Source organism: Hydractinia symbiolongicarpus, chromosome 5, assembly GCF_029227915.1.
Source record: "Hydractinia symbiolongicarpus strain clone_291-10 chromosome 5, HSymV2.1, whole genome shotgun sequence".
NCBI classification, from domain to species: domain Eukaryota; kingdom Metazoa; phylum Cnidaria; class Hydrozoa; order Anthoathecata; family Hydractiniidae; genus Hydractinia; species Hydractinia symbiolongicarpus.
The window spans coordinates 23,605,698-23,621,039 of NC_079879.1; the positions used below are offsets into that span (position 1 = coordinate 23,605,698).

The following is a 15,342-nucleotide window of genomic DNA, read 5'->3' on the forward strand; positions in this document are numbered from 1 at the left end:
TTAAAAAAGTTGATTGACGATTAGATATTTATGTTTTGTCCAACTCGGGCAACTCGAAAAAGTGTATTTCTAAAAAATATATATAATCTTTTTAGTCGGGGAAATTTATAAAATTTTCTTCATTTTCAAAATAAAAAAAACCACATTATACAATTTCATAATCCCGCTTGGTCTAAGTTTATATCACCTCCACTACTGACGATTGTACATGTATATATTCTAGGTGCTGTGTTCTGATACTGTACTATTTAGCACTGTATAGCTTTGTACATTAAGCCAGTTCCGTGACATATAGTTTGATCAACTGTGGTCTCATGGTTACAATAAATTTTGATACTATTAACTCCGAATCGAAAGGTTGATGGTTATTTATTCAACAAAATGTACGCAAAAAATCAATCACACAAAAAACATTTCTTTGTCTGTTGTGTAATTTACTTAAAAATAGTAAATAAATGCAGTTATTTTCGTTTGAATATATGAATAAGAAAATAAATTGAGGGTACAGTAAACTTTACATCTCTCCATCTATACCCTCAATTCCTCAAACTTTCTTAAACAATTTTTCTACTTCACTAACAAATATAGTGTATTTTTTGCGTTCTTTCTAAACTGGCCGTGCTAGATTAACCTTAGAATTCAAAATAACAAAATCTAAGAGGTTAAACTTTCGCTAAAAGAATTGTACAAAATTTATGAACTTAACTTTCTCGAAAATGCTTTAAATCTGAGCAAATCGTAAAAACATTGTCTCGCACAAGCTTCGCCAGGTAAAATGCATAGTGTTTGTACGTTATCTCTCAGTTTAAAAGTTCTGACGGGAATGACTTTAAACGTTCCTCTCAAAAACAGTTATCTTACCTATAAAACGAAGATTTCTTAATAAGAGTGCTAACTAATATAAAATAACGCAGTGCTTAAATATATACAACAACATTAATTATATGAATGACTTAATAACCGTCCGGAATGCCTCCCTTTCTGGGATCTGATACAGCTTCTACAATTCCATCTTTATTTTTTCTGTACACGCTTTGAACAGCCGCCCAATTACTTGATTCTACAATTTTGTGGTTTAATTTTTTCAAACCATCTATAAGAGCGTCAGAGATTTTAAACTGTTTATTAACGTAGACCTCGTAGGGTAACAAGTGAGTATGTATTCGATACTCTGAAATTGCTTTATCAAGATCCATCCCCAGAAATAACTTTCTGATCAATGTCTAAACAAAAAAACGCATTCAACGTTAATTTTTCACATAATCCTGCTAGTCTAACTTTGAACTATTGAGAACACACTAAATGCATATTTAGTCCGAAATATTTGACTTACTAAAGCTGTGGCTGTAATAATTCTCGATCCTCCTGATGCTCCAGCCACCATTATTACATCTCCGTCAGCGTTAGTGACAATGGAAGGACTCATTGATGACAGTGGCCTTTTACCAGGTTTGATGTAATTTGCTTCTGCTGGTAGATATCCCCACAAGTTTTTTAGTCCTGGAGTAGAGAAGTCATCCATTTCGTTGTTGTAGATGATTCCATTTCTTGTTGAACGAACTCCACTTCCAAAACTAACATGTGAAAAACAAACTAATCAGTAAAAAATTATCTAAGCAAGTATCTCTAAGGACACATAAACAAGAAAAATCCCATATGATCAAAGTTAATTTCGTTCTGTTGCGTTTTTCTGTTGACTATTAGGAACTTCTTTCTAAGGTTTATCTCTTTATAAGGACCAAAATGGTTAACTTTTACGAAGCTAAATAACTCAAAATTGTTTTTGGTCCTGTGAGAAGGGATTTATGCATAATTACCCGTAGTTGATTGTGTCTGTTGTCGCCACAGCATCGCCATTTTTACCTAAGATAGACACATGAGTTGTACCATACGGATCTTGGTCTTGTGAGTAATAGCCCCCATAGTATGTTTGATCTGGATAAGCGCCAGACATATTGATTTTCTGGCGAAGTGTTTCAGCAAAAGATTGATTCAACATGGCTTCCAATACCTTTTAAATTCAAAAAATATTTAAAAAGGAAACATTTTCGGAAATAATCACTCTTTAAAGCTGGCTAATTCGATCGACCTGTATATTACATTTGCCTACACGAGGTGCTCTCAACAACTTGCTTCTTTAGTATTATCCGTATTCTTTCCTCAAAGGTATTATAGTTAAAAATATGAAACTAACAGGAAATTAAAATCTTAGCAAAGTTTATAATATAAAAGTAAAATCTAATTAAGCAAATTTACAAAAACCCATAGACGCAAAAACACAGTGGTGATACATAGATAGACATACCCTGGTAACATTTTGTTCAAATGAAGGATCTCCCAGCAGCGGTCTTCTTGCAAAAGCGAATTTTAACGCTTCAATTATTTTATGTGTTGTCTGTATTAGCTTCTCATTTGTGGTAATATCATTTGAAGAAAGATCGAAACCTGAACAATAAAATTGTTGCAGAAACTGAAGACATAAGTGAAATGAATTGTGCTCTTGCGTCTTATTACGTTTTGACTATGACTTTTTACATGTTGAATTCGACCTTAGAGCCAAACGTTAGTATTATTTTCTTTTCCTTAAGTAGCTCAAATTTTAATTCAATGCAAAATGTAAAAATAACAAAGCAATAGACATAATAACAAAATTACTCCATTCTTTTGCAAACTAAAACCCCTGCACAACATCAAATCATATATTTCAACTTAGAAGCGCTAACACGACAAATTGACAAAACTGTTCGGACAAAGCGTAATTAAAAAATAAAGGTGGATCTAAGATACCTTTTAAAATGTTCAACGTCATCGCCACAACTGCACCACCACCAGGTGGTGGCATCATAAAAAACTTCATTCCGTTTATATCAGTTGTCAGTGGTTCTCTTTCTGCTACAGCGTAATTCTTAAGATCATCTAAAGTTATTATACCTCCAGCTTCTTGAATGTCTTTAACAATCTCTTTAGCTAATTCTCCAGTATAGAAATCTTCAGGTTTGTCAGCTATTATTTTTAAGGTTTTTGCGAGTTTCTCATTTTTAATTTTTTCGCCTGCCTTATACCAAGTTCCATCAGGTTTCTGCAGAAGTTCCCTAAAAGTAAATCAAATAGCGTTTTAAACTTTCGGGCGCCTATTTTTTTTTTAAAAAAAAGTGTTACAAAATTTCTTACTTAAAACCTTCACTTAAGTTAAGTTTACTGGAAATATCTCTTGCAATTTTTTCGCCGAGGTCTTTAGAGATTTCAAAACCTTCTTCTGCAATTTTAATTGTTGGTTCGATCAATTTTTTCCATTCCAACTTTCCGTGTGCTTTCCAAACGTGATGCAAGCCTTTGATATTTCCCGGAATAGCTATTGATAGACCACCTGAAATGTTTTTTTTAAGGATTATACGAGTTTAACTTCATATATACTTTTTTTGTATTAACTTAACATTAACCTTTCCATACCAATCACTGATGAGGCATTTTTTGGCTTGAACATTTCTTGAGTTGACGCAGCAGGGGCTGTTTCTCGGAAATCATAAATGATACTTTTCTTTGTAGATCTAATGTAAACATTCATGAAACCTCCTCCACCAATACCGGTACTATGCATATTCAACAACCCGATACAGAACAAAGAAGCAACAGATGCATCGACCACTGTGCCATTGTCAGCGAGTATTTTCTTTCCGATCTTAGAACATTCCTGGCGATAGAAAACAAAATATAAGCAACAGATGTACGGAAATATATGTAGTAGTAACATGTTTAGACACATCATTAAAAGTTATTCCTAAAAATTAGCAAAAATGAGGCCGCCAAAAATTAAATGCCGCGGCAAAACTTAAGTTTATAACTAAATCAAGAATTTCTGAAAATTCAAGCATTTAAAAACTGCTACTCGTTGTCTACCACTTTGATTTCCAAAGGTATCTACTTAAGTCTGGAAGTCTTAGGGGAACATTGTTAAAGGAAAAAATAATAATGAATCTAACCTTTCTGTCTGTGGCCACAGCAGCTTTTGAATATTCCTTATAAAAGTCAGCTTTATTCCAGCTGTTGCTGCTGTTGTCATCATCATCATCATCGTCTTTGTTGATTACTACCACAGCTACCACAATCACAATGATCAATATAAGCACAACTGCCAGTAGAATGGCGAAGAGTCTCTTTTTGCTAGAAAGAAGTTGTTACAATATAGTTACTAGCGTAATTATAGCCTTATTATTTTCTTATTCACTTTGTTCAACCGAAAAGAAGAGCTTTGTTGTCTACGAAATCTCTTCAAGACTTAGGACGTTACAGTATTCGCGAAATAAAATTTAGTGAGTGGAGTCATCTTCGGTAGATTTCTTCCCTGTGAATCGTCTAACCCGTACGAATGGAACTGACTTGTGAGTAAAAATGGGTGGGAAAGTTCTATTCAAGCATGCGCTATCAGGTGCATGCGTAACTTACCTCAATTACTACGAAAAAAAATTTACAATATTCCATAACATATGTTTATTGACAAGCGATGAAGCTGATAGTGAAAGACACGTTTTAATTGGGACGATGCTGTATTTTTTGCCGCAAAAAAACCCTGCTAAATGAATTAAAACCAATTAGTGTGATATACTGTAGGTTGTAAAGGATATTTGAAAGAAATTTCTTACTCCATATTGTCCTCGATAAATCCTCCGCTCCTGATGACGACGGCTTCTAATTAGCTGAATTGATGCTTTAGATAACCACTTCTAAACCTGTATCAACAATATTTGCATATATACAAGCCGTTAGAAATCACTCGTGCTGAGTCTGAAATCTATTGGGATCAATTACATTTTTAAGATATTAATACAGTCAAAGACAGCTTAAGGAGAAAAAAACGATGTAATAAAAGTTAGAAGAATGAATGAATCTATCAATGAACTAATATCGAATATATCATCCGATCGCATAAGGCGATCGAGGTTGGTTAATCTAGTTTTTAGAATCTAATTGTTATTAATTATTTCTCACACAAAGTAAATTGTAAACACATGAAAAGCGAACCAGTCAGGTCTTTCAAATCATGTTTTTGTTGACCTGACTGTCTTTATAGTAATGGTAAAAATAATAAAGAATAACTTTTTGCGTAGGTGGATAATAATTAATTTACAGATTTTTTTTGATTTTGTTGTTGTTGTTGTTGTTGTTTTTTAGCATTTTTGTTTAGCTGCGATCAGCGTAGGTCAAGTGTTGCGACGGAAAGACACCGTGAGAGAGAATTTATATGTTAGCATTCGCGCGTGTTTTATTAAAACAGCTCCCATGATAATTATCGCTATGCTTCACTGCACAATGCCACTGATGAAAGTAGAATCGCCTACTTAATGAAAAGTAATTATATGCCATTTTAATTAATCTCAGACCAAAAAATGAGTACAAAAAGATTTGTACCAAACTTAAAAAGTTTAAAAAGACAAACCCCATAAATATTTTGGATTTTAAAGTCTCAAATGTTTAAGACGTTCTTGGAATAAATAAACAAAACATTATTTGAGTGTTTGTTTGTTCTTTAACGGATATGACTGGTTTAGCTGTGGTACTGCGAAATGCAAAGCCTGAAGTCGAGATTATAGAATAAGATTGTGACTTGCAAGCATACCTTATAAATAAAAGCACTTTCTCTAGAGTATTTTGCAGTAACTCTATTTTAATAAGTTTCTTTCGTAAAACAAGTTTAAAGTCTTCGAGTGTTTATAAAAACTAGTCGTTAGCCCGTGGAATAATCCACAGGTTCGCCCATCGCAGCTATGATACCATTTTGCGTGACAGACAGACGGACGGAAGGACGGACGGACGGAAGGACGGACGGACGGAAGGACGGACGGACGGACGGACGGACAGACGTATACGGGTATTATAATATAGATAAAAAATCTAAGTAAATGATAAATCTTTGACTAAAAAAGGCTTGGGAGTAGTACATGCTTTTTTATAATCAAAATCTTATAAGCAATGTGAGGCTCGCATCTTTTTTAAAAAGAAAGCAACTTGTAAGCGACTGCTAGCCTGAAGTAAGTAAATTAGAAAAATAAAAAGGACATAAAAACGATTACAATAACAAAAAAAGTTTCTCAGATTTTCCGTGTTCGACAGTCATGGAAATTTCATAAGACGACAAGCGAATTTGGATTTCGGTTAGAACACTAGCTTTATTGAGCAAACAAACACATGAATTTGGTCTTACGTGGATAACACCAAGTCAGAATCAATTAAACCTGCGAAATGCAGAAACCTAAGAACATTGCGCGTCGACCAAAATTGTGTTGTTTAAGAAAACAAGCATGTTTTTTTCCTTCCATCGCGCTTTATTAAACCCTTGGCCCGCATCTACAACGAGGCGACGGCCTTTTTTGTGCGTCAAATACACGTCGTCTGTGTTCAATGTGGCAGCCGAAAAAGTGATGCATCAGATATGTGTGCAACGGTAATTTGAGGACCAGAATATGTTTGACCACTGAGCCGGTAGATATTTTCATGGTCCAACAACTAGTCTTGTATAGATCCCGTCTGCCGGTAATGCGCAGCAATACGTCGCTCTACAGAGAAATTGATCGTGGTGACGGGCAAACCGTGGATCTTTTCACTGGTTAACAACTACGTTGTCAAAAAATCAAATTTTTAAACCCTCTAAAAGGTTATCTCCTTCTTATAATCTGTTAAGGCTTAAGCCTAATCTTTACAATATCCTCTCATAAAGTTTATTTGAAATACATGACGCACAGTTTACAACTGTGCAGGCTAGTTACCGCTACAAGTATCCTGCCGAAAAAAGAATTGTGTTAGGTTATTAAATTAAGGGTAATCATATATATATATGTCGACCATATTGGTTGGTTTATAAACTTACAGAAAACAATTTTCTTTTTCTTTAATTCACTTTGTTGGTGGCATTGACAGTCGAGGTTCGTCTAGCAAATATCTATCATGCCCTGGAGTCAAGGGCGTAGTCAATGGGGGCAGATAGGGTAACAAAAATGAAGTCTATTTTAGACTAGGAAAGGTTGTTTTAGGTGCCATTTACAGGCATAGTTTGTCTTTTTAATGCAATTTCTTACTGCAGACCTCAATTATTATTTATTACAAAAAAGGTCTCTAAATTTACAGTCCCCCCCCCCCTCCTCTCCTCAAAAACATAGCTATCGTATCCTGGAAATAACACCAGCAATAAAACGCATTTTATTTAAAAAAATATTGCGACACAGAAATCATCAAACTTAGTAAAAAGCTTTTGCGTAAAAAAGATCGAGGGATAATAAAGAAGACATTCAGCTTATGTAATAAAAGTGAATAAACAAAAGATGCGGAACATGATTTGAATAAGTGGACAAAATACATAGAAAAAAATATCCATGCAAGGAAGTGATAGAGAGATGACAGTAAAGAGGGCAAAAAAAAGGGTCAAACGTATGTCTGAACCAACGATTATAAAATCATTAACATTATGTTATTTCTAAGAACCGGAAAAAAAGCGTTTAAAATACTTCAGGTTTAAATGAAATGAAGCCTTGATCTAAACTTTGACTTAAATAAGAAAAAAAATATTATGAATCGTTATTGGTGCCACGGCAACTAACTGTTCTTTACAAAGCATATGCTGCAAGCACAATTATCTTTTTAATTTGATTTAATTATATTACGTGAAACAAGAAGATTACAAAATGGTTTGTGGATATTTGTTAGATGTTATGACCTGATGACACCACGTCTGATGATAACGCTATTTTGATGTAACAGTACAGCGATACCGTAACGCCACAAAGCATTACTTGAACGTTACAAAATGACGTTCTGTGTAAAACACACTCCAAATGTATAATAAACATATGGAGTAACGTTAAAAAACGTTGTGTGGACGTTAATGTACCCGGTGGGTGGAAACGCCCAACATAGAAGTTCTCATGAAACCTAGTTCCCAGGGCATTGGAATAACGGCTCAGGGACCACTAAACCCTGGGGACGAGGTTGTTTCTGATACGTTTGATATGTCATTTCAACAGACCTTTTTATAATGACCTAATTTTGATTTTACGCATTATTTTTAAAATTATGATTTTTAAAAGTTACTAAACGACAATTAAACAAGTAATTTTTAATATTAAAACTCTTTTTTTTAAGAAAAACCTCCCTGCTGGTGTGACTTCACCTACGTTTTTACGTTGTGAAAAGAACATGAAGCGATGTCCGTAATCTGCTTAAACTGCCCAGTTGGACATTTGATTTTTGTAGAAGCTTCATAATGCATCTGAGTGTATTTATTATTTTAATTCCTAACAGAAAGAATTAATAAAGTTAAGAAATACTATTTAAGAATTCGTTATTCATGAGTCATATTTTCCAATATATTTTTCTTTTTTTTCTGTGCTATTTAGCTGTTGTGAGAGGAGATCTGAAAAAGTTCCACTGATAGAAAAATTAACCCTAAAAAAGTAATTTCATGATTTTGTTTTTTCTTTCATAATCACAAAATTGCGAAACGTTTTATAAAAGAATTTCACTTGAATTACGTTACAGTTTGACGTTTGAATTTAAATTATTTACTGTGCGGAGAATCTGAAATAAAGCATTTTAAAATCATACAGTACGAACTGTTATTAAAAATCCAAGCTGGTGGTTCGCCGGTCCTTTATGTATCGCTTTTGATGTTTGCTGTTTGTTGTGTGGCACGGTTAAAAATCACGCAGAGACATACAGGAATTATCAAAGTAGATGATTTTGCATCATAACATTGTGGTCAATAAAGTTCTGTTTTTTTCCAAATCACGAAAATGTTGATGAGAACAGACAGTGAATTGTCCTACCATCAAAGTGTCAATGTGATAAATAACGTTAAACTTGTTTGAAAACTTGAGAAGTCATTCAAAAAATATCCTTGTTTACAGTCATTTTTGTCCCCAGGGTTTGTTTCCTAATGTCAAGTCGCTAGCGCTTTCTTGGCTTGAAGGTTTTCATATTTATTTCAACATCACCACAGAGGTCTAGATTTCAAGATTTGTAAAAAACCACGCCTTGAAAACAATTTCTAGCATGCTAACTGTACATACCGAAATTAACTATTATGTGCCAATACGACACCAGGATAAAGCTAAGATATGGTTTTAATTAAACAAGAAAACCCCAGCCAAAAACTCCTGCGTTTGAACAAAAAGCATAGCGTAGCATAATCAACTTACGTGAATTAAAAATGTAGCCACTAATTCATGAACAAAAAGTGTGCACGCAGACAAAATCTGAAAATGTGTAGCATTTATATACCGAACCATGAACTAAACAAAGATAAAAAAAAAATTTAAAAAACAAATGAGCATAAGATGATTGATTACCTGTGTTGAATCCATTCGATTCGAAGTAACCTTAAAAATAATTGTTCTCTTCTTAAACTTTTATGATGTGTATACATAGTTGTCAACAGTTCCTTAATGCTCCCAATTAATGATGAAATATTTATTAGTTTCATTGCCAACTTTAATTCAAGAAAGACGTGCTTACTGCTGAATTAAAAGAATGCTATTAATGCGTTAATGGACAGATTATTTGATTAAAAATATATATTTTTTCTTAAATGACGCAAGGTCAAAGCATTTCTCAGATGATAATTTATTAAATTTTTGTTTATGTTTTAAGCACCCCTTTGAATGAATTACAGTAGCAAAGAGAATCCTGCTGCTTGGTTTTATATATAAAAGTTTATAAAAAACGCTGCATGTTTTCAGTAGAACCTAATTACGCAGTTTCATGCCGCGCAGGTCTGGGCACTAGAGAAACGCTTGTAGGGACAAATTTTTAGCTTGCTTATGTTGGACTCGATTACCCCTATTGTTTTTTCAGTCAGCTGCTCATAAAATTTATACTACATGGGCGCAGTTGAGGCTAAAATTGCTAATTTCAGTATACATTTTTTCCTTATATTTATACTTTTATACAACATTTAACTTACCTAAAACATCGTTAAATAGTTCTGCTCGTCATCCTTTTGCTATAATAACTTTCGAACACAAAATTCTAATGGAGAAAAGCTTATATTTTACAGATTGCAAAGGACCAAGAATTAACATAAAAATGGAGTACCCAAAAAATCTATAAACTGCTGGAGTTAATTGAAAAAACGGATACATATGTTGTGAATATTGGAGTGCTGGTTATTAATTAAACTCTTCCTGGATGTTACAGTACCCCAGTCACAAATTCCCATTATTGAGCAAAAATATAATAGAGCAAATAAATGACTTGAAAAAAACCAAAGTGCAGCAAAAAAAATTAAAGTTAAGGAGTTAAAATATTTTTTTTAAATTCATCTTGTACAAAGAGAAAACCTCCTGCTAAAAGAAAATCTTCCACGCCACTACATCAACCACTTGAAATCTCGAAGAGGCAGTTATTGGCTAAATTAATATATAAAGAGAAAATTATTAAAGAATTTAAAAAAAAATATAAACGAATCAAATAATAATAAAAAAGGATTTTGTGCATAAAAATAAATTACTAAAAATTAAAAACCACTACCTGCAATCATCTGTTAATAAACGAAATAAAATAATTTTTGAAAAACAGGAACAATTCTAAACCTTCAAAAATGTATATTTTCCAATGACAACTCACAACAGAAATCTACCAATATAGAATATTTATCTGGTTTGCCGGTTGAAAAATTTGACTTGTTATTTCAAATTGTTACACCATACTTACACATTAGAAAGATCATTAAACAAAACAACCGATCTTTATGGCAGGTGTTGGTAAAAGCATAATGTATAGGATATTTATGGATGGCTTGCTTTTCGAGAAACTCTTTTCAGTCAGTTGAACTTAAAACCAGATAATGGATATTTATTAAGAAAAAAGGCCAGATATGTTCGTTCAAATAGGACATGGGTTGACCGACTTAGTTATTGATTGTACATAAACTTTAAACTTAATGAAAAGCCCTTGCTGGCTAAAAGATTTCGGATTTTTGTTCGCGTGTAATTTTTTTCCCTATACCTAGGTTGCCAGTAGCCTGTTTTGTACAGAACTTCTACAATGTTATTCGGTTATTTGAAAAAAATAGGTATTATCCCATGGTGTTATCTTGAACTTGCATAATGTTTTATGTAGTACAAACATACAAAAAGTGATTTGTGAAAATTAATACTTTAACAATGCAGCACTACACTTAACATTCATAAGTAAGAATTGAAACATCATTGCTTGTGGTGTAGCTATATTTTGAGAATGTTTTATTATACCTGTGACATGACTAAAATCTTATCAAATTTAAGATATTTAAGATTTGACCATAAAGTTGGATCCTACAAGTTAAAGGTAAGACTACGTTCATTGGTTTAGAATGAACAATAGAGACTAAATCCAAAATGCGATTTCGTGGTATTAATATTTAGACTAGCTGGGGGACCCGGAGTCGAAACGCTGGGTTAAATCACAAGTAACTGTGTTACCTGGTGTTGAACGCCTGCAAGAGCAATTAATAAGAACTGTAAACTGTGTCACACATTTAGTTTAAGCGCTTTAGTAAAAGTATGTTATAAATTGAGTGAGGCGCAGAGCATTATGGTCTTTTCAGTGTAAGATACTTTTCAAAAAATAAAAAAAAATTCACAACTTTAGCTGAAATAAAGACACAGTTTAAAACTCGTTACTACCCTGTTATAGCAAAAACAGTTGGCCAATCTTTTTTTATTTTTCAGAGAACGTTATCGCTAAAAGTTCAAAAATAAATATTACTTCAGACTGAGGATTAGTACAGGCAAACAATGCCACATATCATATAGACATAATATATATACCCTTTTTTTGAAAAAAACTTCATCGTAACTTTGGCTAAACAGAAACTCAGGAAACAGCCATCGTTAACATTGGACTAAGCGCTTAGTACAGGTAAACTGTGTCATCAATGCGTTTAGGTGTAATACCCTTTTCAAAAAAACTTTATTGCAACTTCGGTTTAAATTAAGAACACGGGAAAACAGACTGTCGTTTCCCTGTCCAGCTGAAAAAATCACTCAGCAATTCTATTTTGCAGAGTAAGTTTTCATGACACTAATAAAAAGGTGTCGCTACCTACTAACTGCATTTAGCATAAGAAATATTGATTAAGAATTTTGTTGTAGCTAGCTAAAAACTGCATTTGGCTACTTTTGCTTTTCAGCCAGAAGTAGCTAAAGAGCTAGGTAGAAGAGAGTCACAACCCCTACATAAAATAAATAATAATATACCAAACTTTAAAATATTAAGAATAAATAAGGCTACAGTGGAATGCTGCCTTAAAATCTACGTTAGCTAGCTAAAATCTGGAAATTGGTTTGTTTCAGATTTACACATGCCTAGAAAACGTGATGATATTTTCACAGCTTAGTGAAGAAGACAGAGCATAACAAATATAGCGTCCTTGAACTCAGTCCATCGAAAGAAACGACTTGTACCCTAACCCCTAGAGCTTGGTTTAATTGAACAAATTACTCAAAAGAAACTGCTGTTCCTGAATGGGTGCAACCGGAACATGAACTTATGTCAGATATTGGCTTTTTCGTACAAGATCATTCCTCTATGAAAGGTGGGTTTTTTAAAATTCGACCTGCTCAAAACAATACAGATCAATTTTCATCTGCTGATGTTTTTGCAAATTTTGATTTTGCATCTACTAGAATTCATGTTGAGAGATATATTGGATGAGTGAGAGATTGGTCATTTTTAAGTGCTGTTTGGCCTTTATAAATAATAGTATAGAGCCCTTTGTTGTTCTGCAATGCCATTTCTGCAGTTGCTTAGTGCATAGAGCCAAAAAAAATTTTTCATGAAAGTTTTTTAAATAAAGAAGCAAACCCAATGCATGCCACTTACACCAACAGGAAATTCACAATAGGCTTTAACTGGAATATTACTACTAAATAGAATAACTCTAGGTCTTGTGAATTCACCATATCATTTTTTAATAAGAACTCTAACAAATATTATTATCACCTCCAACATATGTTTTTACTGAAACTATTTTCCTGCTAGACAACATAGCATAAGCTTTCTGTTGCTGACCTAAACTACCTTCTCTTTTTCTAGAACTGTATTCTTTGAATATCGATGCTGTAACTAATTGATACAATTTCTCTTTAGGACACCAGGGAGCTGAAATGGGATAAATAAGATTAAGATCTATTGTTGCACCAAAACTAAAATTTCTTTCTCGTTTGACTCTCAATTTTTCCGCAAGTGATGGGTATAACTTGAATCGATTAACACGCATGTTAAGCTCTTGTATCGTAACTCCTGTGGACAGGCCACGTTACATAAGCGATTGTACACAATCTTTTTTTTCCATTATTACAAAAACAATATGTATAAGTGTTAAACAGCATATAACTATAATATAATGACTTGAAAGTGTGTACCAACGCTTAAATGTTTACACTTTGGGAGAGTTCCCTTAAAATTTATCCCTACAAGCCACTTTGCTCTGGCCCTGACCTGTTGGGTATGTAATCCGTAATCAAAGTGTGGTTGTTCTTATTCTCGAACCTCCAAGGCAATGAGGAAAATAATTTGACGTAAGGAAGGTTCGAGTTAAGTCAAGTTTAGTCAAAAGCGATTTTTTGAAAAAATGGCACAATAGTTAACGGGAAAAATTACAATCTTGGCGATAAAAAATGCACACAAGTTCCTTCTAAATTGAACTTTCCTTCAAAGACAACATATCTATATTACATCAGGAGTTAATAAAAGCCAAAAAATCTGACATTTATCTAATCTTTGATTTCCTTTTGTCAAGTAAAACATTCGAGTTATCCGAAAAAAGTAGGAATGGAAAATTGTTCGAATAAAATGTTGTAGAATACAAAAGCATAAAAACCTCAAACCTGCTCATAGAAATAAAAACTAAAATAATGTCAAAGTGGGTTAACCCAATGGAAAAGTACTTTCTAATACCTTTTAAGATTCACAAGTATGTACCTAAGAAAGACTGAAGTTAACAAAAATAACGCCAGAAAGTGTTTAAAATGCCGATTATCAATTCACTACCTTTCGATCTTTCCTTCTTACAAGGATTTCTTTAAAACGATGGCATGTCAAAGAAATATGATTGAACGATGTAAGGAATTTTGTGGAAGCTTGTACAAAGATTACCTCGAAGATTTCATCGGGTAACTGATTCCATCTGTTTGGCAGGATTTTCGTCATCGTGAAACAAGGGAAGTTTTTCTTCATCGTTTTGGGTCGGCGATGATTCGGGCGCATTATCGGGATGGGGCGGTAATGGTCCGGGCTCGACATCATGGTGCAGTAATGGTTCAGGTTTATCGTCATGGTGCGGTAATGGTTCGGGTTCTTCGTCATGTGGTGGCAACGATTCGGACCCATCATCACGGGGTGGGGATGCTTCAGCTTCATCGTCAGGCTGATTCAAAGGAACAAGTGTCTTCTGGATTTGGAGTTAAACTTTATCTTTGATTTTTAATGTAGTTGATAACAAATGGCGACGGTTGTAGTCACGTTGTTGTTGTTTTTGTGTTGTTGTGATCTTGAGCTTCGTCGTTGGTATGTCAATTTCAGGATAGTTTCGAATTCTTCCAAGTCAAACAGACTATCTGTTCGTTCAAAACTTTCACCAGCAAGTCTTTGATGGTTCTTTTGCGTCATTCAACGAGAGCATTGAAAATGGTATGCAGACGTTATTCTTTGATCTGCACCCGTCATTTCATGCAAATTCGTTATCACTTCGTTTAACGAAATCCTTTCCCTGGTTATTGATTTGAATTTCCATGCAACTACGCCTACAAAAAACTTGTACAGGAATGTAGCTACCGTTTCAGCTGATTTGTCCTTCACTGGCTTAGCTTCAGGCCATTTGAAAAGTAATCAATGCAAACGATTAGATGCTTGTACCAGCCAACGTCTAGCAAATTACATAAGTCAACGACGCATAGCCTCACTACGCACTGAGACACTCTGCAACTCAGGAGAAATCGTTTTAATAAGTTTTCCATGCTTTTGGCATACGAAGCAACGTTTGACAAATTCAGCAATTTAATTCAACATCTTGTGCCAAAAAAAACCTTCCTTCACATTTTTGGTACGTGGCTTCTCTTCCACAAGTGAAGCCATTGCCTGGGCTTTGTTGTTGTTTCAGACGCCTTCATGGACATCTTGGATTATTTTTATCTGTTTCTCCTGTGATGTGATTACAACCATTCGTTGTTGTACATACACTTCTCACCTAAATTTTTCTTCTTCTTTCCTTTGTGCCCTACAAATAGAATTTTAATTGTTTCATAAAATTTGCAGTAAAACTTAAAGAATGATTAGCTATGGATAAGTCATTTCACTTTTTAGAATTATGGTTTG

At 33.8% G+C, this 15,342-nt stretch overlaps 1 protein-coding gene across 2 annotated transcripts; it reads right to left on the minus strand.

The window, feature by feature from the left end:
* Nucleotides 1-355: 355 nt before the first annotated feature.
* Nucleotides 356-5,144, minus strand: LOC130645508 (glutathione hydrolase 1 proenzyme-like). 2 transcript variants are annotated; one of them, XM_057451518.1, is made up of 10 exons: nucleotides 5,126-5,144; nucleotides 4,641-4,727; nucleotides 3,981-4,161; nucleotides 3,451-3,691; nucleotides 3,172-3,367; nucleotides 2,788-3,092; nucleotides 2,306-2,445; nucleotides 1,818-2,011; nucleotides 1,334-1,574; nucleotides 356-1,223 (listed from the first exon to the last, which is right to left on the minus strand). In XM_057451518.1, the coding sequence occupies exons 2-10, from the start codon at nucleotides 4,643-4,645 to the stop codon at nucleotides 954-956; spliced, it is 1,773 nt and encodes a 590-aa protein (XP_057307501.1). In that variant the 5' UTR covers nucleotides 4,646-4,727; nucleotides 5,126-5,144; the 3' UTR covers nucleotides 356-953. The 2 variants fall into 2 exon arrangements, with proteins under 2 accessions (XP_057307501.1, XP_057307500.1); XM_057451517.1 differs by lacking the exon at nucleotides 5,126-5,144 and having other exon boundaries at nucleotides 4,641-4,834.
* Nucleotides 5,145-15,342: the final 10,198 nt, after the last annotated feature.